We start from the raw sequence: 24,941 nt of genomic DNA, 5'->3' as shown, positions 1-24,941 counted from the left end.
CAGATTTGTCCACTTTGTTTAACCAATCTGTGAGTAGGGCATCGATTTTACTCTTCACCATCAAATAAAAAGATTTTTACCTGTTTACCTTGAAGTTGTCTTGGAATGGAAAGGTAAGTGCAAACCATTCTCAATGCATTCACTTTACTATATATCAACATTTGTTACACTTACAAAACCTAACATGCTACTTTTAGCATTTGACAAAGTAGGATAAGTTAAATTTCTTTACAATAAACCTAAGTATTCTTTGGAACTAGTACGTACATGCGCTGTAAAAATTTGTCATTTAAAAAATTGATCTAAAGCTAAAAATTAACATTCGAGCCCTCTTCCCAAACCAGCCCAGTGATCGGGCACCATTAAAAAATACCTATGCATCGCATCAATGAACCGTTTCCTATACTCCTTTGGTGAAATGATAGTCGGCAACTTCCCTTGACCTCCCAAAAGCCCCGACTTCTTCACCATCGTCTCCAACTTTTTGTCCCATGTGAATGTACGAATATAATCTGTAAGAAGTAAGTAATGCACCTCAGGCTCAAACTCACACTAATTACCTATTATTCCAAGCACAAGCTCTTTATTGTCGGAATCTAAGCCCACCAGTAAGGAGTAATCCATCACGGATTGCTCCGATAAGAATTCTGTGTCATTATGAATCGCGGCGGTTAAAACTACTTTGGAATGCGGCAAAATATACAGGGGAGTCTCGCACGACACTGAAAAATAGGTACAATTCGACTGATCACCTACACCAGTCACTCACTTTTTAGTAAGTTTTCGTCCAGAAGAACGATTTCTCCCTCCTGATTATCGGGATTGACCAATCGATTTCGCATCGAACCTTTCAAGTCGAACTTATGCGTCACCTTCCGATTGTAAAATAAATTCTCCATGACGAGCAGGTTGGTGCGCAAAGTTGCGTTCGTCGTAACGTTCCTGTAGATAATTTGATAGATGCCCACAATTTTACCTAGCAGCGTCGGCTGGCGCGAGTCGAAACACCGCTGCAGGTAGTCGAAGTAGTTGTGGGCAGAATCGAGAAAGAGTTGTATTTCGGACTTGGGCAACTCCTTGAGTACGAAGCGGTCATCTACAAGTGAAGGTTAGGAAGTGTTCGGATTTTGGAACAATACCCATAGTTTTGCAGAAGGTCGATCCTGATTTTCCCCCTTGCGCGTTCCACTGCACGCATCGCGAAAGGGAGCGAGTGAAGGCCTCCTCACCGTCTGGTACGAAGATACTTCGTAACCATGCAAAACGTTCAGCGTAGTAAATACGACAGAAAAAGTTTGTGTTGTGGTCGGAAAATTGGATTTCAATGTGGAGCGGTTTTCCCTTCCTTGCGTCATCTTGCTTCTCCAAACTGGGAGGGGATTCTTCTGTTTGACTATTAATAGGATAAAATATTATTTTCTGTTTCACGTTGTCCAAATTTCAAATTTTTTGTATATAAGTTACTGATACAGTGAGTGAAACAAAAGCAGTAGGTAAGTAAGGTCGGCTTCAGTCCACTTTGACCATGAGATCTGCGCATGCCCCAAGTTCAAGGTCATTCGATTCGGTTCTGTGTGTCTATGGAAAGAAAAGATCTGTTTATCTGAAACAGGTTGGCTTAACGAACCTGATTCTTATAAACGGACCCACTTTCTACTGAACAGAGCTGTTTCTATGGAAAAGATCTGATTTTAATGAACAGACTTGTTTCCGTAGATTACACTCCATTAATATTGGACCAATCAGCTTGGTGATTGTTTCAAATTCCAACCAATCAGATGATTTTTTAAGTCATTAAAAGCTAGGTAGCTTTTTATCAGCGATAAAGATGCGTGTAGGAATGCGTAAAATATATAGTGATTGCAAAATTTACTGTCTTTTATTAATCTCCCTAAAATACACTCGATCTTGGTTTTAAAATCAGGATAATTTTAATTTTAATTCACTCCAATTTTGTTGCTTCCTGAAAAAATCTCTCGATCAAAAGAACATGATACAATTTTATCACACTTTTGATCTCGGTTTTTCGTTGCAACAAAACTTTGGTGTAAAATTAAAATTTCCGATTCCGATTAAACTTACCCCCGACAAACAGAAATGAATCAAATGACCTTGAACTTGTCGCGTGCGCAGATCTTAAGATCAAAGTGGGCTGAAACCGGCATTACTTACCTTATCTTGTTTTCTACCTCCGAGTGCTCGAATTACACATTTTTTTTAAAACAAATTGCTATTCGCTGATTATGAGAAGAGTTTGTTGCAGAAAGCAACCCCTATTTGCAATTGAGAACCAATTAAAGTCAAGGTACAGAAAAATATGGACATCAAATACCCAAAATTAACCACATTTCTGAAACCCCAGAATATAGGTTGCAGACCAACACATTTACGTTTCCATAGAAATTACTTTACCTCCCGTAGGGAGTTTTTGATTAGGTACTTTACCTCTCGCAAAAAGTAAATGCACACTCTGCTCCCACAAATGAGGGGACAAAATCTGGTTTTCGCTAGAGCGCGCAGATAAAATTCCTTTGCGAATAAGTAAAGCCGTCAGTTCCAAATTGCAGCGAGATAAATGTAAAGAAAGATGACTTTGGGGGGGAGGATTTCCAAAACGGAACATTTTGGGCTGATGGTGTAGATTGGAAAATGTTTTGGTCCCATCTAGCACGCATATTTTACATGCTTACCTGCATAACGGCAAATAATAAAAAAAGTATGGTGTATATTATTATCATTGGCGTACTTGTTTGGGACCGCTGGTGGTCAGTGATAGAGCAATTAAAGCTAGAAACGCGACAATCAAAACAATCATGAATTAATGACAGAGTTGACAGGGTATGCATCAATCGGTGATGAGTGAAAGATCTGTAACAGAACTTTTATATTTACCTTGACTCAATTCCAGCTCCAACTTGTACGGAGTGCAGTAAGTCGTTTTTCGAATCCTTACTTCGGAGGAATGACAGAATTCTACTCGAAGACGAATCTCCTCCCTCCGACTGATCCTTATCGGACTGTGACTTCCGTTTGTGAACAGGACTCGGACTTTGTTCGGCGCTTTGCGGTTTCTTCCCCATCATTTCATCGAGCGACCTTTTGTAGTCAAACGAGTTTAGTGCGTAGGCGACAATCGAACTAGGTTCGTTTTCATAAACGACTATTGGTATGGATACCCCTGTCGGAAGGGTGTAGTGCTCTTGTATCCCAAAGGGTAGTTGGATGGGCGTTACATTAATCGATGACGGTAGTAACTGTGAGAGAATGTTTTTGACCGTCTTTTTGTCTATTTCCTTTTTGTTATCTTGGAAATCATCATATAGTGCCATTTGAGACATTGCTGTACCATCTGATTGAGACCGGTGGTGTATTTTCGGCGAGGACGAAACGTTTTCGTCATCCCCTTGATCTAAACTCTTAATTTTTTTCGTTGATAATCCACTGGAAGTCGGATGGTCAACTTTAGCTTCAACTGGTTGTGATACCATCAACGGCTGGGCTTCGACGACTTCCGGACTATCCAAATCAACTGACACCACCTTCTCCTTTTTCTTGTCAGATTCCCGTTTCTTCGCAAGGTCAGCCAACCGTACGTTCCACTGCTCAACGCACTCCAAAATCAAACGCTTTATTCTGATTATTACGTCTTCAATTCTCCACACCGCAATCTGCTTTCGATTATCCTCGTCTTCGCCATCGAAGAGGAGATCTTTGCTTTCCAACGTCGGTGATGTCAACTTTAATTGCACCTCTTCGATCTTTTGCTTGAAATTCAACTGCTCTTTCGCTAAAATTTGTTTTAAAGCGCTACATCCCTCGATATCCGTTGAAAAAATTAGAAGTCTATCGTTGATTAGATTGTAAATTTCGTGACCTTTTAACGCAAGCGTTTTTATTTCGTCGATAAGCTTGCTTTGTTGTTCAACGACGTTGTACAAAATTGTAATTAGCGTAGGCGGTAGTGAAATTTCCCAAAGTTGCACCGGTGTATACCTGTTGCAATTACAATTTAAAAGGTTACACACCGAAATTTCGACTTACTTAAAAGACGCTACGAGATTCTTATAACCGAAATATTGAAAATGATCGTGATGCAAACTGTGGGAGCATCCCGCGCTTCCCCTTCGAGTGTAAAGACCACCGTAGAACCTTAGCTCCAAGTACTTGGCGAACGAGAACGACCAAGTGTCGTTGGACATCGGGACTACGGGCGATACTTTGTGGCACTTGCTGCACCAACTCCACATGACGATTCCACTCTCTTCGAATTCATTCTCGAAACTGTTCAGAAAGAGACTCAAACAGCCGCCGTTGTGAACAAAGCGGCGAATGTGCTTTAGCATCGGCGAGTCGCATGTATTAGAAGCGCATTTATATGTCGACCTGAAGCAGTATCTCTCCAAAAAGCAGCCCAAGGGAATGTCATTTACACCATAAAATTCCATGGCCACAACCCTAGAATACCTGATTGAAATTGACCAGAAGCCACGCAATGGCGAATAATGGAGTTAGTCTAGCTTTGCAATTAAAAAAAAAAATATTTGGAAGAAGTTTAGGAAAAAGATTCAGGGTGGGCTTGAAAAATCTATCATTGTGATTTAGCTGCGATTATTATATAAGCAGGTGTAGAATGTGAGACAAACTATTCTGTTTGCCCTTGACCCAAAGGAAAATTAAAAATTAGATCTCTCGGAAAAACAAAAATTTTTAAATATTAGCTAGACTGACTTCATTTAACGTGATCTTACATCTTTACGCAAAATGCCGGCGCATTATTGGAAAGGTGACTGAAACTGCAAAACAACACCCCCAACTTCTGATGACTCAGCAGATCCAAAGCGTCTAAATGATTACTTTCGTATTCGGGCACGTGTTTCGTCTCGTTATGTCTATTCTCTTTGTCATCATCGCGAACGACCGCATCTTTATGCTCCAATCGGCCACCGCAAGCTCGAAAATGCGCTAGCATACTCTGAAATTCGTTACTATCGGCGCTTCTCCGTATCCTCTCCGTAATAAAAGGATGTGACGGTTTCAGGTGCAAATTGTGAGAATTGTGCAAATTACAGCCTTCGTTCGCCGCCACATCTTTACTCTTAACCTTCTTCTTCTTCTCAATTTGCTGGCTTAAATATAGTTCGGGCGGGAAAAAGTTGCGCAACTTGCATTTGCGTCCAGAGTCGGTCTCTAAATAGGGAATCGTAAAGACAATGTACGGGGAAATGCAAAGGATCGTATCGTCCAGGGCTTTACGGAATGTATTCGAAAACGGCAACTCTGCCACGGAAAATTTCTCGACATTATTAGACTTAAATACGTCATCTTCCAAATTGCAAGAGAGCAGAGGGTCACTAAAATCGCTAGTCGATTCCGGTGTTACCTTCCGATCCTCGGACACTCTTTCGGCACGTTCCGATTTCGTCGTATTGTTGCTAGTGGCAGTATACGAGTCACTTCGCGTGTTCATACTAAAGAACTCGGCGTCATTTTCACTGTCAGAAAACAACTCCAATTTAGATTTATTGTCAGAGTCAGATATGGGTATTTTACTTATGGGCAGGTCGGGAGAGTTTTCCTTACTGTCGTCGAAAAATTCCTCCTTGGAGTTTGGTGGTTGTGCAAACTCGTCCATAAGGAATGACTTTTCTAACCTCCAATTATACGACGCGAATAGTAAGAGTCTAGAGATCTGTTTTATTGATTCGAGTTCTTTGAGTGAAGCGCCTCTTAGTAATACTGTAGCTCCTAAGTGAGACAATGGTAAGCCTTCAAAAAACATTAGCGTTTTACAGCCACCTGTAAGAGAAAGTACCATTAACTACATTTTAACACAAGGCCCTTATAATAGATAAGTTGCCTCAACAGGTTGACTATATTTAATTTATTTGCATTGTCTGTACGTAGTGATTACATATTTCGTACACTCTGTAGCAGAAGCTTTACTTTTATCATCCGTACACCATGGTGAAAATCTCTTCACTCCGTAAAAACTCTTGTGTTTCGAAATTCGCGCACACGGACTGTGGGATGGTGTTGTACAACGAAAACTGAATAAAAAGTTCCTCTACCAGTTTTTGATCAGACCGGCACTTTTTTTTTTCGACGTGCTGAAGCTTGTTTACTAGCAGACGGCGGACATTTTGAACAACTGTTGTAATTACGTACTCGTCCTAATTATAGTTTATTTTGAACCTTCTTTTGTTTTTAAAAATGTGTTATTATTAAGTTTAACCAGTGGCGCAGCGTAGGGGGGGCGGAGATTTTTAAAACCGCGGTAGCTCGAAAAATAGCGGTCTGATGGAAAACTGATAGAGGAACTGTTTGTTTAGTTTTTGTCGTATAACACCATTCCATAGTCCGTGTGCGCGGATTTCGAAACACCCTGTATTTATTATTATTATGAAAACGTTTTCAATGCTAAATCGCGACTCGCCAATGACGCGCACACTTCATACACCCACAGAGCGTAATCCAACAGACCAACACACAGGACCGGACAATAATCCCACCTATGACAAATGCTGTTGGTACCATACAAATCCCTCTATAACCTGAAACCACGAAAGTAGTGTTCTAAAAATGAATGACTAAATCGCAATATCTGATGTAGACGCCCTCAAAAGTGATTCGTCTATTTATGATGAGGCAACCTATAAGGAACATGTTCATTAAATTACCTCGCTCTATATCGAACGTTTTCAAATAAAATGACTTGCATGTACCCAACCTTGGTCGGCCGATATGCGCATCCATAGAAGTCACGAGATCGGCCTGTGTACACCTCGCCAATCTCTCCAAAACGGTCTGCTTCACATTTAGCACTAACGTCATCCCCTGAGCGAGTAACAAGTCCTGCGCCAATCTCGACACGTTCCGTTGCACCAGAATGACGTCGGGCTGTAACGCTATTATTCGGGCGACTACGTTTCGAAGATATTCGTGCTCCTATGTAACGCACACGATTACTATGGATCGCGACGTATAGAGGGACTGACCTGCATTAGAATTGGTTCGAGGGACATGAGACGCCCTTCCGTCCTTTGATAAACGAGGGAACATTGGAGGATTAGTATTTTCGGATTCTCCAATTTCGTCGACATATACTTATGGGCGATATTTTTGCTGCACACGATACCGCCAACCAATTGACTGTCCGTACGCGCACCCCCGCTTACTTTTTTAAATTGGACGTATCGAAGTACGTCTATGTCCTCTGCGTCATGATTCTTATCTGCCAAATGAGCGTTTAGTTACTGTCTTAGGTTTGCAATACAAACCTGGCCGAATTAAGTCTACGATTTCGTGCGTCAATTTAATTATTGTGTCCACCCACGAAACGGACAGACCGTGAATGGAAAGAAGTTGCTTTAATAAACCTTCTTCGTGTTGTTTATAGGTATTCGTTATAACATTATAAACAAATTTTTCCCCGTTCTCCTCCCGCAAGTGCGAAGGTTTGTGCCAGCCTAGAAAACAATTCAAAATTAACTTCCATATGCGCAGACTTACTGGACATTGAAGTTTCACCTGCATCTTGATATTAGTATGCATGACTAAAAATGGCACAGACATTTACCTAGAGACTTTGTCATAACTGACCAACAATTTATATCAATTTCTTCCATTATAATAATTCAAACTGACTTTGTTTATTTAATAACTACTTTTTAATTATCGCAACGTCTTTATCTACACAGGTCACTAACTATCAGAATCATTCCCTTGTAATTAGTTTAAGGCTGGGATTGCCTGAAAAGAGAAGTACCCATAGTAAAGGACAAAGTTTTTTTCGTTAGAATGTGCTGGTACCTAATAATGAATAGCGTAACTACAGCAGTTTTCTATACAAATATTTAAATAATTATACTCTCTTTAAGTGGGCCCTAAACAACACAGAGGGAGCTTTAAAAAAAATGCAATTTGATTTGCATAACCACACGACAAGAAGATACAAAACACAAACGCAAGGTCGTTCACGGCTCCTTATAGACTGCTAGGTTAACAAAATTATAATTAGCGCTCTACCACACATAACTTGAGGAGAATAATGAACCGCTTGTAACGTAACGTATGAAGTAAAAATCGCGTAATTATTGGCATGGGGGACTTTCAAAATTAAGATCGTAAAATTGGTTCACAAGTGGCGACAGGGGCTTTTTGTTTGGAAGGGCCCTCAGTAAAACTCTTGATTCCTTCACTTAACGGTAAAACGCCGACATTTCAAAGAAAACACCTTTGGAAATTCAATTCTTTTTCATTGTTACCATTGAATAAAGAGGTTTTTATTCAATGTCATTACGAAGTGTGTTTGTTTATAACGATCCTAGTGCCTATTCACATAACAGGTAACGAAGACTTTGTAACTAACGAAATGTTATTACAGTAGAGACGCGTTTTGACTTTTAGGACTTGGAAAAAGTTCAACCATATTTTCGTTTTTTTTTTGTTTTTTTCTCTGAAACGGTAGGGAAATTTCGAATTAGAACAAGCAAAAGCTTTTATGGAGAATGCATTTTTGTCAAAAAGTATAGTAAAAGTTTTTCTTCTTGTAAAGTCAATCCGGGGACATACGGTATACCGATTTTTTAGCCGTTTATACATTTGTTTCCCATGTCTTACATTCGAGGGATGGTCTTTTGTAAATTAGTAATATACAGGCTGATTCAAATTCGAGGGCCACCATCCATGGGTATCTCGGGAACTGTAAAGAGATAGGTAGGTGGTAAATTTGGCAAAGTTGTGTATTTTGATGCTTAACAAAAACAGTTTTGAAACTGAAAATTCTGACTACTTTCGGAGATATCCGGAAAAAACGAGATTTTGAAAATAGTTTTTGTTTTTTACTGAAGTTAATTGTAGTTGTTTACAATAGTTATTTACATTATTAGTACGGGAACAGTTATTTTGCAGATGAGCGCGAAGTTTGGCGGCGCGAGTGCGCAACGCGCACGAGCGACGCATCTCGCGCGAATCAAGCAAATACTGTTCACGCACGTAACATGTATTCTATTTTTTGCACGGATTAGTTAAATCGAATTTACATAAATTCAAATCCTTTTCGCGAGATTTTTGCGACATTATAATCCTTTTGAAAAATCAAGTCCTCTATGCCGATAAAGTAGAAATCTAAAAATTTAAAATGTCAATTTATTGTTCAAAACTTCTGGTTTAAGCTTATTTTTGCCCCTGTACTACAGGGAATGATGTAAAGTGTATTTATATTTTCTTTTTTACTCTTCCATCATACTACTTATTAGTTTATGATCCGCACTAAATAGATAATTTCGTTGAATTTTTAGGCACTAGTGCGCGAAAGTAGATAGTCAATTGTAAAATTGACGTTCCTGACGTTCGTGTTTTATTGGGAAAACGCGATTTAGAACGAAGGAGTGCGAAAAGATATTTAATAATAAATGACACATTATTATGGCCACTTTTTTCCCTCTACAAGATGCTACTTTTAAATTTGAAGTTTGTTTCGTCTCCGGGTCCCGTTAACTATGATCAACTTTGTTTCTTATGGAAGTAATTTTTACTTTTTGTGTCATTTGATAGAGAATTTTTTTCTGATTTCAAAAATGTACACATCAATTTTTTTAATGCTTGTAAAATACCTTTTTTGCCTTTGTCTTAAGTAACGTACGTAAGTAGTTTCTTGCGTTTTTACGAATTAATGTTATTTCTTATTAAAAATAGATGATGTTACCATCAAGGGTAACTTTGTCAAATGTAAACTACCTCTACCTATCTCTTACAGTTCCCGAGATCCCCATGGTGGCCTTTGAATTTGAATCACCCTGTATAGGTCAATTATTACACATTACACTAAACTGACTAAACTAATACTAATATGTAATAGGTACTATCATTGAATAAAGAGCTTTATTCAATGGAACTATTGAAGTTCAAAAAATTTAATTTGCAACAAGGTATGGATTATAAATTACGGTATTTTAATCTGCAATCGGCAAAGATAAAGAATAGGGAAGACGGTCAAACAAATCGCATTACAAATAAACACCCACACAAGGTCGCATCTTGCCAGACATCAACAACAATATACAACAGGCCTTTGTTCTAAAAATTACGTAAAATTTTGATATTTGTTGTAAAGGAATGTTACCTTATCCCCATTTCTATTATTTATTTCATAAAACGATAGGTAGAGGAGGTACCTTTTGCAATGAATAGGAAACAGAAACCAAATAAATTTCCAAGCAAGTAGTTGACAAAATAAAAATATACCAGTGAACGATCTTTTTCTTGCTGTCAGCAAATTCTATTACAAGCACGCTCGTTCAACCTTGAAAGAGAATCGCTAAATGATTTAGCATAGGCAACTTACATAGCCTGCTAGTTTCTTTTTGCTCGTAAATTTTCATATCTTTATCGTATTTTTTACTGATTTCATAAAACTCTTGGTGGCACCCTCTGTGAGAAAGAAGCTACACTGTTGACCGCGATATTAGTCACAGCTGCGTAGTTTATTTCCATTTCTCCAGTTTACATGCCCATTTTTCAGAACTTCATTCACCACTTTTTTTATGAAAACTTTTGAGCTTCACATGAATTGCCAAAATATAGATAAGTATTCACGCTACCGATCCCATACACCCGTATTGCTTAAAATGCTCCCTAATTTTTGCAATTAAATCCTAAACTATGAACTCTTTTGACGCATGTTTTCTGGATTTTTTAAACATATATTAATGGACAAAATATCAGTTTATATTGTATGGAAACTATGCTCTGTACATCTATCTACCTAATGCATATTTTTCCGATCATATACACCCCTTGCTTATGGAATGGTGAATGAAGTTCAGAGGCAATGCACGCCCCATTGAATTACATGTGCATCACCAGTTGCCTATACTCTCTAAATCCAAACCTTAAATCTTTTTTCACAAGTTAATATATGAAGAACGATATAGTTCTGTTTATAGGCCTTCAAAGAGTGCTTCCAAATTTAAATTATATTACTTTTTATACTCATAAATAGAAAATTAATTTAAACAAGTATGAATTGTTCACAATTCTAGTGCAGATAAAGCGCATTTTTAAAAACCGAAATAGCTTAGTAAATATTTATAACGTTAGTAGCACGTTATATTTATCAACGTTTACCTTCTTGGTAGATGATTAAAGGGGGAAGGGGAGTTCTTTACATATAAATATGTAAAGGCCGCCTGGAACACACACACAATACTAAATACAAGAAGAATTAATCCCTTAGAAAAATTCTCCGAAATATTGCATTTTCCCTTTGTAGGTACCTTCATTTGACACGATAAGGGGTCGAGTGGGAAGAGTAGCTAATTAGCTAACACTCCACCCACTATAAAATAAAGAATAAAAAAAAATAAGTTGCATAGAACAATTACTTTATTACTTCATGAAGTATTTCTTGGGTTTGAAATTAATCCACGAACGATTTTCGGTTGGCTAGATTTTACGCGGCCCTATCGCCCTAACTTTAATATACGAACTTGTACGAATTTTTCCCCGTACTGTTACACGAGCTGTACCCCGAGAGGGAGGAGGGGAAGAAGTTTTTTTACTTTAATATGAATCCTCCCGACGAAAGTAACGCACTTACCATATTAGAGTAGTTTGGCGCCTACGGATGGGGCTAATCGCGCGCATTGTTAGTTTCTCGTACCTCATCTCCTTTGCTCACTGCAGAGTTTCACTTTGAACGGTACATTAATTAAGCGTTTCCATAGAAAAAATTTGCGGAAGAAGTCCGAAATTATTCATAATAAGTCCATTGTAAATATCCCATCAGTATCAAAATCGATACGTCACCTGCATTATATCTTTAAATCTCTTCTTATGATGCAAACGTTATAGGTTACAATTTAAATAAAATAAGCCATTCTATGCAATTTTTGATCACAACTGAAACATCTATCTTAAATCAATACACAATTTGCGAGGGGTAAACCGCGGTGGGAAATCAGTGTACACGTTGAGGAAATCTATGGGAAATCATAGGAATTCCGGGGGAACTCCTAGGAAAGCTAAGAATTCCAAGGAATTCCATGTGTATTCAGGAGGAATTCCAAGGAAATCACAGGAACTCCGAGGAAATCAAGGGAACTCTAAAGAAATCAAAGGAACTCGTGCTGCATTTTATTATTTAATTTGGTCTTAACTAATTTTTTTATTTGTTTATGGTATTTTTCTCATTTAATAATGAGTTTTTCTCATAAAATATAAAATAGTGTTTCGTCTAAGGTCGTGTCTTTATCCGTCCGTCCGTCCGTCCGCTCGTTTTGCGACGCTACTAGTTCTTTATCTTAAGAGATATTGTTCTACTTTTTTCGCTATTTGGTTCGTTATGGTGTCGAGTCTTGTACCAAGGAAGGAATTTTTTCTGTACCGCTTACAAAAAAAGTTATTGTAAAAAAAAAACAAAAAACCGTTTTTTACATGTTCCATAATTGTACCCTTTTGCCGTTTATTAACGATCCTAGAGATCGTTTATAATTTTGCATTGCAATCTGTCGCCTGCCGGTTGGTCTCTCCGTCTGTTCCTTTGTCTGTCTGTCCATCTATCTGTCCGTGTGAACGATAACTTTGTTTAGAAGTGTTCGATCGCTTTTACATCTCCGTGAGTTATGAACTGAATTGCATGAAATTCAATATGGGCATAGATTTAGCCATATAATACGCAATGCCAAAAGTTGAATCGAATCGATTCAAAATTCACAGTACCCTTTTCGCATCTCGACCATTTATAAACCGAATTGCAAACTTTTTTACTTATAAAAGTATTTGAATGAAATTTGATACATAGGCACTTGGAATAAAGGAAAATCCAACGCCAATTTCAAAATTTGGTTTTGCGCATGCGCAGTGCCAACTTTTTTATTTATGGAAGAATTTAAACGAAATTTGATACATAAGCACTTCGAATAAAGGAAAATCAAATGCCAATTTCAAAATTTGGTTTTGCGCATGCGCAGTGCCAACTTTTTTATTTATGGAAGAATTTAAATGAAATGTGATACATAGGCACTTGGAATTAAGGAAAATCTAGCGCCAGTTTCAAAATTTTATTTTGCGCATGCGCGTGCCACCTTTTTATCTATGGAACTATTTAAGTGAAATTTGATACTTAGGCGCTTGGAACAAAGGAAAATCTAACATTAGTTTTAAAATTTAGGTTTGCGCATGCGCAGTTCCAACTTTCTTATTTAGAAAAGCATTGAAATGAAATTCTTCTCATAAACTGAAATTGAAGTAGCACGTCAACAATGGATTGCCCATGTGCAACGCTATCTTTCATATTTGTGGCCGGATTTTTACGATTTTAACAGAAGTTGCATCTTACAAATGGGAAATGAATGCAAGTGGAAATGCGCTTTATGTAAATCGTTTACGATTACTTTTTAACTTGACACTTTTATATTTTTTTTATGGTTTTACCTCGGGTTTTACTTACCAGGAAATTGTTAAATCAACGGAATAACAATGAAATAATTAAAAAACTTTAAAATCTCAGAGGAACTCACAGGAACTCCAAAAGAAAATCGAGGGAATTCCAAGGAAATCAGAGGTATTTCGTGGAAGTTGGAGGAACTCGGAGGAAATCAGGGAAACTCCGAAGAAATCAAATGAACTCTGAAGAACTCGAAGGAACTCAGAGGAAATCTAATATTTATAGGAAATCAGTGTACAAAATTTGGGTTGCGGTTTACCCCTCGACAATTTGAATGAATGAAAATCCTAATGATAAGTTCAATTATAAAATATCTTCAAAGCCTTACGCGCAAACGATATAAACGATTGTTCACAGAAACGCAAACGCAATTCGTTTATTTAATACGTGGTGCAAACATACCTTTTGAATGACGTCAAACAGTAAAAAAGCAGATAAACGAACTAAGTTTCCAAATAATTACGCAAAGGTATAACGACGACAAAGGCAGGATTATGACGACGAAGGCCTCCTACAAATCTTATATCCTTCCGTAGCAATTTTCGATTTGAACGGTAATTATTTCATAAATACACGGTGTCCATTTTTTGAGTGCCACTATGGGGATCTCGCTTATCTTAAGAGATAGAAATTTGGTTAAATGAGGGCAAAGTTGCGAATTTTTGTGCTGAATAATAATCTGAAAAGAAATTTTTAAATATCTTGAGTAGTTTTGAAAATATGGCAAAAAAAAGAAAATTTCTGATTTTCGTTTTTTAATTTTTTCATAGTAAACTAATCGTTCTAGATATTTCTAATTAACACATTATTCAGACACTTTTTAATGGAGATTTCGAATATGGCATGCCGTTTTAAATAACTTTTAAGATGACGGACAAACACGTGGCAACTTTAATTTTTCTTATGGGCGCCGTTTTGGATTTTGACATTTTGAGAGTAGGTCTTTTTTTCTCTTTACAACGATATATCACACATGGTGGTTCAGTAACACATTTTTCCTAAAACTACATATTTCATTTTCTGCGAAGAGTGCTTTGGAAAAACAAAACGTTCTTTTGTTATGAACAAAGGGTTGACTTATTTCAAGTAGTATCATTTACGTTTGTGCTAGTTTTATTGCGAAAATATTATTTATTCTTATGTATTTTGTTCTAATTTGAATTATAATTTTCTTGCAAAACGAAGGTTCAATTCTATTCAGATGAAAATCTAGTTCCCTGCGAAAGCTCCAACCAGACAGATGGATCAAACTGTCAAACTTTTGTTCACGATAAAAGAACGTTTTGTTTTTCCAAAGCACTCTTCCGAAAAAATTAAAAAGTGTCTGAATAATGTGTTAATTAGAAATGTCTAATACGATTAGTTTACCATGAAGAAATTAAAAACGAAGGTCAGAAAGTTTCGTTTTTTTGGAATATTTTCAAAACTACTAAAGATATTTTAAATTTCTTTTCAGATTATTATTCACCAGGAAAATTCGCAACTTTGCCCCCATTTAATCAACTCTATCTCTTCAGGTAAGCGAGATCCCCATAGTGGCACTCGAAAAATGGACACCGTGTATACGGTTAACGAACAACAAAAGCTTTTTAGGTAATGGCTACTTTCTTCATAAGCACATCAATTCGGAAGTAAGTAGGTCAACAACAAACAACTCTTCTAAACTGGCCGATTGGTGTTAAAAATTGTTTGATCTATGGTTGATGCGTATGAAAAAGCAGCACTTGTGCAACAATGTTTAGCACTTTTTCCACTAAATATAACCAATTTAAACGCACATGTAAATACGTTTTAGTCTCGTATTGCGTATCTGGATGCGTCTGTTTCATGAATGTGCTCACGAACACTCTGCTATACTTCGTTTATATTTAAATTACAAATGAGAAGTATACCTTTAACTGTTTCGTTTGATATTGTAATTTTTATATACATGGCAGTAGATGAGCAATGTATGTACGGGACCAGGAAGTGACGTCACACCAATCAGAATCGAGTATTTCGGTCACGTGGTCACGTGTGAGCCAATGGGAGCGCGTGAGTCGGCCATTTTGTGACGTCACATTTTGGCTGTTTTGCTTCCCGTGTTTCGGGACCAGGAAACGCGTCACACCAATCAGAATGCGGTATTTCGATCACGTGGTCAAGTGTGAGCCAATGGGAGCACGTGAGTCGGCCATTTTGTGGCGTCACATTTTGGGTTGGATCAGGAAACGCGTCACATCAATCAGAATGCAGTATGGGGAGGTTGTTGTCGGCAATTTTGTCTACATCATATCTAGCATATTTTCCCGCGTGTATTTATAGACCAGGAAACGCGTCATAGGCGGCGATCTATATCGAGGATTTGAACCATCGATACGCGAATTACGCCACCCTCTACGCCCCTGCAATCGCGCGCCCCTTCTAGCTCAGTTGACTAAAGCGGCAGATTCGTAATTCATGTATCGACGGGCATCCGTTCATGTCAACAGGAAACTTACATCCGGTAAATTCTAATCAGCAGCCGGAAACGTAAATGGCGGGAATAGGAAGCAGCATCCGGTTATCAGCAGGAAACAGCGTCCGGTCGTTAACAGGATATCCGAATCAGCAGGACATCCTAATCAGTAGGAAGGTATGCGTGACCGAAATATGCATTCTGATTGGTGTGACGCGTTTCCTGGTCCCGAAACACCAAAGCAAAACAGCAAAAATGTGACATCACAAAATGGCAGACTCACGCGCTCCCATTGGCTCACACGTGACCACGTGACCGAAATACTCGATTCTGATTGGTGTGACGTCACTTCCTGGTCCCGTACATACATTGCTTATCTACTCATGGCAATTAAAAAATATATGTACAGATACAAGGTACCATCTCAAACTTCCAAACGAACTATCTGTGGCCCAGGTACCTACACATTTTTATTCAATTAGGAATGTGATTGTGTAAAGTGCAGTATCTATTTTCGACAAATGAGCGAAGAGATATTATATTTGTGCCTTTTTAATTTCGTTATGTAAATCCAACAGCAACATTTTGCTAGAATTCAGAAAAATACCTCATCGTAAGTACCCAACAAATTATAGGTACTTTGGTACCTTAAAAATATTATACAGCAAGTACTTGCATACTAAGACTTCTAGAATAAAGCATAAAAAAATTCACTACCTGACTCAGGTACAAATTCTCTTTGCTCGGAAGTATTCACAGCTGGTGGCTCCTCGCAGATAATGTCTTTCTTTAAGCTAGTATCACAGTCAACTGGAGAATAAATATTTTGTACTGACGGAGGTGGTTTCGATAAATAAACAGTGTTGGACTCCAAATTTAAATCTAACATGTACGAAGACGAAGACTTAAAGTGAGTTGAATTTGAAGGGGTTTGAACAGCATTGTCGCTTTCAGAATCTAAAACTTTATTCATTACTAAATCAGATTGCAATATGAATTTACCTGTAGTACTGCTTAATTCCTGAGGTACTTGTCGGGTCCAAATCGGCTCATCTTGATTTGGAAGATCACAGGTATGCATATCAACTGGAGGCTCGTTGGGAAGTATGCCCAATTTATAAAGTGCGTACCCATCGGTAAAACAACTCGGTTCCGAAACGCAATCAATGTAAGCACCTTCGAGTAAAGCCTGACAGATAGCTACAGCTTGAACCCTGCAAGTATTAACTGAGAAATTGTAATCAAGTGAGAAGTATAAACCTTGAGTTCGCTTTCTGCTGATAAATTAACCAGTCGACTAATTCCGATCCTAGGAAACAATCCGAGTACGTCCTCAGTCTATATCGGTGTATCTGCAGAGGAACCCCCGAAGCAGGCCTGCATATTTCTTCGTAGAGACTACGTAAAGAGGCCGAGTTTTGCAAAACTTTGCATTTTTCTTCAGGAGACATGTAGCTTTCTGAAGCGGGTCTAAAATGCGTCACTAGTTAGTTTCGTGGTGTCTTTTGTAAAATCAATGACCCTCAAACTGTACCATAGGCGATCAACCCCCTTGGACTTTGTTAAAGTTGAATTTCTAAACGTATTTGACTTAAATATTAATCATTTGAATTTGGATATATGTAAGTACATGTTATTTATTACAAAAACATGATAAAAATAAAAATGTTTTGATCTTTATACTTTTCACTATCTCAGGTGTATGATAAAATTGCCTGTTAATATATCATCAGATATCTATTATCTAAATCATTCATTTCTGGTGTAATTCAATAAAATATTGTTTCCAGATTGACTAACAGACACCCATATGCCAAAATAGACAAACAAAATACCACGCACAAGCCGATTCCCCTTGGCACAATTACAGCAGTTTACTTTTCGGGACGCCTTTTAATGATGAATTCTCAGAGATAGGAGTACTAATTGTTACTCGAGTTCTGTACTATAATCCTTATTGGAAACTACTGAAGATGCGCCGATTCCCTGCACAAATGGGGTAAGCTTCCTTCAGCTTCCTGTAACTGTGGCACTGCGAAACAGGCAATGAAACACATAGTTCAGCACTTCCCGCTGAGGGCGTACATTTCTCAAGCTAATCCGCTAATCATTTACAGATGAAACAAGTTTATTCAACATTACTCAAACAATAAAACTGAATTAAAAATAGGCACTCAGGGCCAGGTGACAAATACCGTGCCCAAGCGATCGATTGAAACAAGTTAAATTTGAAAAAATATTCTAAATACCTTAAGGAGTTAATAATATGTGGTGGAACATATGGTAACGGATACGCATCACACCACAGTTATAAGTAAAATCTACATGGCGTGATGTCAATAAAATCAACGCGGCGTTTTCCCCCACGCAGTGTGAAACAATCATCCCCACCGTCGATCAGGGCTTTATAAAGCCTGATTCACATTATCGGTCACGTCATGATCAGATCATAGTGCGGTCAATTATTGTAGCTTATATTTCTTTGAACATGTTCTGACCGTGGCCTGACCAATAATGTGAATCAACCTTAGGAAATACATATACGCTATCATAATTGACCGCACCGTGTGTTATGTTCGGAATGACACAATCCCGTGACGTCACCAATAATGTGAATTGGCCTTAAGGCGAAGCGCATGCGTTAGAATTCAGCAGTAGGATGAAGCCGAGTATTTGATTGTGTAACGTGAAATTACGTGTTAAAATGTGGTCGTTTGCGTTAGGAGTCTTATTGGACGAAAGTTAATTAAAGCAGTTGTTTTACGATGTGAGCGTTATTTTGACTAAGTGGGGACGCGTTCCTTCGAAGCTAGTGTTATCAAGTCTAATTGTGATTGGTGAGTTATCTGACATTTTTTTAAGGAAGGAGTTGTATTTGATGGTGAAAGTGGTGAAATTATAAAACTGTATACTTACGATTGTACTGGAACGCCCAGGTCGAATTGAGAACATTAACGAAGAGGAACAAAATAAAAATTGGCGCAGTAAAGAGAATTTTTCTTAACTTTTAAGGAAGAGAGAATGAACGATAAGTCGATATTATACTTGGAATAATGCTAATTGATTGTAATGGAACTCTAGTTAAATTAATAACTAGTTCCTTAACTCATCAAGTATGTACATAACAAATTTCGTAGAATTCTCTCCATTTTCGTTGTCCGGACAAGAATTGCAGTGGAATTTTTTTTAGATTCATGGTTTTCATGTTCAAAAACCTCCCGGATACGAAATTTCGTCGAAATCAGAATTTTTTTCACACCCTCACTTAGGGGTGCGCTCTTTCATGGTAGGAATTTTAAAAACATTGTTGCAAAATTGGAAAGGGCATACCCGAAAACCAGTCTAACTCTTATGGTTGCCCAGAAAAAAATTAAAGAAGAAATGCAAATTGCACCACTTTTTTGGGAGTGGCTCCCAAACGAAACATGTTGGATCCTTGGTTTATTTCGAAAAATGCTCGTTTTGATCCCCTCTATACCACCTAATTTTTTTTTACATACTTATATGTAACACCCTGTATACAACAACACATTAAAGCAAATGTTATACCACAGTAATTTGCTTCAGGAACATGAAGTAGTGACCACAATTGGTACCCTCCACACCAAGAAATCAAACTTTGACAAAAGCAAAAAGGTGCAACCCATAGGCTCTGCCACAGTTTTACTATCCGAAGGCCACTAATTTTACAAGACAATGTACCTCTGTGCAACTGTTACTACCGTCCAATCGCAAACTTCTCCTCTTGATAACCGAGAGATATTTTCCTTCTCAACGTACCCCCAGTCTCTAATGAGCTATTTGATATAGGATTCAGAATAGCACCAATCCCTAAGACCGAGTTTCCGACTGGTGAATTTGCCCCATACTTATTTAATAAATTTTCTTGTAGCGCTTTGAGATCGGCCGTTAGATCTGCACCTACGTCGGGCGATTGCAAGTACGAAAGCACCACCTTACAGCAGTAAGTGCACACCCTGAGATCACCTAAAAATGGCGAGTGAGCATATTTTACACTGCACAATGTACTAACCTGTGCACCCGAATATCTTCCCGGGAATTTGCTGACTGCAACATTGTGAACAGAAAATTTGCCCGCAAACTCTACAATGGTGACGGCGGCGGAATGTTGTAAACTTCTCCCCGCACTCGTAACACTCTTTGCTTACAGAATCTGGCATCCAATATTGTTTCAGTTCGGTGTCCGAGTACGCTTGCAAATTCTACACGAGAATTAATACAGACAAATGGTCTACTTACTGTACTCTTCAATGCTAGTAAATTGCTAATACGTTTAAGAACATTAGGCAAGCTCCTCCCTTCGTTCACGTCCACCTGGTAGTAATAATCGTTACGTGCTTCACAGTTTTCTTGCGTCGATTCGATTGCCCATGTCGGTAACGATTCTTGTGAGGTATTGTCAAGCGGTTTCTCCGTGTTGATGGATGCATTGTCAGTTGTGGGCGAAGTTTTGTTTAGTTTAAAAAGCTTCGATATAAACTGACCGACACTTTGTTGCTTTTCTTCCGATTGTAATGGAGCAAATTCCGTTAATTTTGTAGGTGATTGTAAATTTTTGTTCATGTTAAGGCTACGGCCTTACAAATTATTTAAAATAAATCATAAAAATTAGTTATATTTGCTATCATTGAGGTTAGATTGATCTGACATTTAACAGGTGTTTGGTTGTGTCTAGTGTCTACCTGCACACAGATGCGACAACTGTGTCTAATGCACCTGTATATTTGCCACGGTACATCTACAGTAAGGATCACAACACAAGGCCCTATTCCGCACGTAAGTATAAATTACAGCTTCTATTGCTTTCTGTTGTATATACAATATTTACTGCTTGTCAAACTACCAGAATGCTCTTTTATTTCTCTTTCAAAATTAAATTAAAAGTAAAACTTCACTTGTAGAAATAAGTAAGTACAATATTGTGCAACATATGTATAAGTTCTCATAACAACATCCAATTTAATATAGTGTTCAATTTACAAGATTCAAGTTACAGTGCCACCATGCTTAGAAAAGCCCCGGAAAATATGCGAACTAATTTTGAAATAATTCAGGCTGGCCAATAGAAAGTCTGCAAAACGACGCGATACATTCCGCGCCATAATTATTAATTATTCCGTTTTGACAGTTGACGCTTCACGTTAATTTAGTTTACACTTTTCCTGTTGTATTTGCTTTATTTTACGTTTTCCGTCTCCAGTTTTATACAAACTCGTCTTTTTCAAGACGCATATAGCTTGGATCTACGATCTGATAAGGTATGTAATTCCCTTAGTGTTTTTAAATTTTGCATCAGAATGTACGGTCTAAATTTCTAGCGCCCTCGGACACGCCCTGTCAGGGACTTTCTGAGCGTGGTGCCACTGTATAAAATAACCTTGTGGTGGTGCATACGATAGGCAGCACATTACACCACAAACAGATAAATAATGTGGGAGGGCCCACCCTGGGTTTTAGGCCTCTCATAGCTAGTGACACCGCAATCTAGGAAACCCGTATAAGTACCAATTATCCGCCGACCTAAATTGGCGGGGGTGCCATTACCCTGTCTCATAATGATGTATAATTTTAGAAATGTTCTATGCCGTATAGTAATTTCGCCACTTTCTGTTTTATGGAATTCAAACGTACAAAAGTGTGCACCATGACCTGCCTCTGGTTCCCTTGGAAGCTTTGCTTGGGGACCTTCACATATCGCAACTGTACCCAACTGTAAGTATAGGGTAAGTCAAGATTGCAGTGTTCGCTTCCGGGATCCGTCAGATCATTACAAGCCGATCAATTATTTTAAATAGAAGACATAAGCTTAGTGATTTACTTAGTTCTAAAACTTCATTGTCATGTCATGTGACAATAAATTTGTCCCAAAGAATCTATAACGCAAAAAAATATAACCAACTCAATAAATAAATAGGGCCATGGGTTATCATCTATGTAGTAATGACTAGGTACATGTTTTTATCAGTATTCAAATGAATCTTAACTGAGTGATTACATATTTTTGTAACACAAAAAGAAGATGACTCTAAGGCTATATTATTCCGAAATGAGCCCAACCTCAAGAGCTGTATTACTAACAGCCCAAGCAATAGGGTTGGAATTGGAATTAGTGCCAATTAATATTGTTTGCGGGGAACACTTGACATCCGAATTTAAGGCAGTAAGTATTTCCTCTTTCATCACCGATGACTCTGATCATTTCTTAGATGAACCCTCAACACACAATTCCGACATTAGACGATGATGGCTTTTGATGCTTAGGCGATAGTGCGGCAATTAGCATTTACCTTGTCGACAAATATGCCAAAAATGATGCGCTCTACCCGAAAGATCCACGTAAAAAGGTTATCGTCGACCAAATGCTATTTTTTACGCATCAATTATCCAAACAAAAACGAGCGCGGTCGTAGTATGCACATAATCAACCAATCAATTACGCAGCGCTTAAAATTTAAAATTGCAGAAATCAATCACGTTACAAGATAAACAAAGCACCATACAAATGAAGATCGAGGACTTAATTTCGGTGTACAGTTTGCTAGAGGATTTTTTGAAAACTCGCCGGTTTGTTGCAGGTGATTCGATTACAATTGCCGATTTCTGCATTGTCGCGCCAGTGTCATCCATGTCGCGCATTGCGCCAGTTTCGGAAACAAATCATCCACGACTTTGCGAATGGTTACTCGAAATGAAAAAGCTGCCATACTATGATGATGCCAACCACATAGGCTCCGAGCACTTGGTTAAATGGATCAAGGAACGTTACACCGCTACACGCTTCCAATAATAACCATTACAATATTGGATATTTTTACTTTTATTCAACACAGCAATTACACAATAATTCGTACCTACAGCTGTAGTACCACCCTGTTTAACCGTAAAACCTCTAAGCGGATCTAGAAAAGCGGTCCAAGTGTTTGCCAATTATCGTGATCAGAGACAGATTGACAGACAGACGAACGGACGGACAAACAGACACCAGTGACTGCCTTAAAAAGCTTAATAGCATCCCTTTGCCCTACCGCTTAATAATGTTTACGATCTTCTCAGGTTGTCATATACTGCTTTCTTTCTGGGGTTTTTATTGTGATCTACTTGTGATTTTGTTTCTGATGCCCATTTACATAGTGCATATCGTGATTTTTGACATCTTTATTAATTCCTCAATGCATGAAACTTTTATGGGAATTGTTTTAATTTATTCACATTCATACTCAAAAAATTATTGTAACGTAAATTTAATTAGTAATTTATTTATAACAATACACATTCTCGGAGTACTCTCAAACGCTTCTAGAACGAACACGTCATATTTCCCGGAAAGAAGGCGGCACGTCCGTTTTACTTTCTTATCACCGATTAATTTGTCATGGCGCCTCGATTTCTCGACTATTGGTTACAATATTTTTTTTATTTTTGATTGATTTATTTTTTATTTATTTTATTTTTTATTTTTTTTAATTTATTATCCCTCTTGTTCTGGGCCCTCATAACGCTTTTTAGAGGTGTCTCTCAATATCTAAAATTCGTGCGGATGCGTAGACCAAAGAGAAAGAAAGAAAGGAAGAGAGAGAGAGAGAGAGAGAGGCTCGTCTCTCTCTCTCTCTCTCTCTCTTCCTTTCTTTCTTTCTCTCTTTCTTTCTTTATTCACGTGTTTTAAGTCTAATGACTGTTTTACGTATATATTGGTTTTGATTTTGGCAGTAATAGTTACACCATAGCTCGTTTAAGCGGATTGTTGGGTCTATTGTGCCCAAATTCGCATTTTAACATTGACAGTTTGATATTGATTATACATGAGTAAAAAATAGTGTGTATACCACACAATTAAAATGCATCCGAGTCTCGGGTGCTCGTTGCCCGAGATAGCATGCACCTCGGGATTGAAACACAAACTTTAGTCTCTGGGTATGGAATATGCTATCAGGCGACTTTTTTTTACTGGCGTTATCTTTAGAGGCGAATTTCCTGGAGTGTTTATAAGAGCGAATTTTTTGTGGCAAATGTGCTTCCGGACTAGAACTTTTTTGAGCGAATGTTACGGGGGGCGGATATTTCGAAGGCTTATCTTCCGAAAATACAAAAATACCCCACGATATTCAAAATTATTGATTAAACTTGAATCAACACTTTTAGTAAATAAAACGTCCAATTGAGAACCCCCTTGTAGTTGTTAACGTACCCTCGAGTTGAGACGGGTAGTTTTCAACGAAGACACTCACGGAAAAACCCTCTCTAGTCCACGTGAGGGTATGGAAACTAATTAATTGAGTAACGAATAATTAATTTACGTCGGCTCCACCGTCTTAATTATCTTATAATGTCAATAATCCAAATATCCAGTCCAAATATCAGTCTTCTGCGACTTTCATTAAACAGACACGTACAAAAAAAACACAAACACTAAACTGAATTCGCCTCAGAAACTCCACTTCTTTATTTTATAACACTTAAACTTTTCTCACAAACAACTTCTCCTTAACTCGAACTCGACTAGACAATTTCACACGCCGTACTTAAAATCTCTGATTTCACTTAATTCACTAATTTTCTTCTCTTTAACGCATTTCCCTCTCTTGTTCCAATTTCGATTCCACTTCTTTAGTTAGTTAAAAATAAACAAAATTCGCTTATCTAAATCTGCGACAACATCGGTTTACAAAATTGATTTAAGTTTTAGCGATAAGCGCAACTCTTATCTACGACCGGAAAAAACCATGAGATACATTTTTAAATATTACGCAAATAATTTTGAGATGTTCCTTATCTTATAAAACGTAATTCCTTTACAATTAAATAAACAAAATAAACAAATTATAATGCGGCTATAAACAAAAATTGAACATGGACCAAACCACCTAAATTAACACAACAATATGTATGTAGTAAGTATGGCCATCGTACTCCACATTCTGTGGTATGGTTCCTGTTTTCCTTCTCTCCTCTATAGCCGCACTTATTGCTTCCTTGTACGCCCCGCTAAACGTGCTATACGTTCCTGGTTTTCTATGTATTCTCATTGGGGAATTCCCC

General features: G+C 37.8%; 1 protein-coding gene across 1 annotated transcript; it reads right to left on the bottom strand.

The window, feature by feature from the left end:
- Positions 1-127: 127 nt before the first annotated feature.
- Positions 128-20,566, bottom strand: LOC116173420 (putative 1-phosphatidylinositol 3-phosphate 5-kinase). The gene is made up of 16 exons (XM_031490888.1): positions 20,145-20,566; positions 19,918-20,107; positions 19,607-19,871; positions 17,145-17,354; positions 16,887-17,098; positions 16,602-16,841; positions 7,278-7,466; positions 6,996-7,231; positions 6,678-6,945; positions 4,749-5,796; positions 4,042-4,455; positions 2,893-3,993; positions 1,140-1,393; positions 770-1,096; positions 561-722; positions 128-512 (listed from the first exon to the last, which is right to left on the bottom strand). Exons 1-16 carry the CDS (start codon positions 20,466-20,468, stop codon positions 316-318), a joined length of 5,637 nt encoding a protein of 1,878 aa, XP_031346748.1. The 5' UTR covers positions 20,469-20,566; the 3' UTR covers positions 128-315.
- Positions 20,567-24,941: the final 4,375 nt, after the last annotated feature.

This window comes from Photinus pyralis, unplaced genomic scaffold, assembly GCF_008802855.1.
Source record: "Photinus pyralis isolate 1611_PpyrPB1 unplaced genomic scaffold, Ppyr1.3 Ppyr1.4_LG6, whole genome shotgun sequence".
In the NCBI taxonomy this organism is placed as follows: domain Eukaryota; kingdom Metazoa; phylum Arthropoda; class Insecta; order Coleoptera; family Lampyridae; genus Photinus; species Photinus pyralis.
This window is presented reverse-complemented; position numbering and strand designations above follow the sequence as displayed.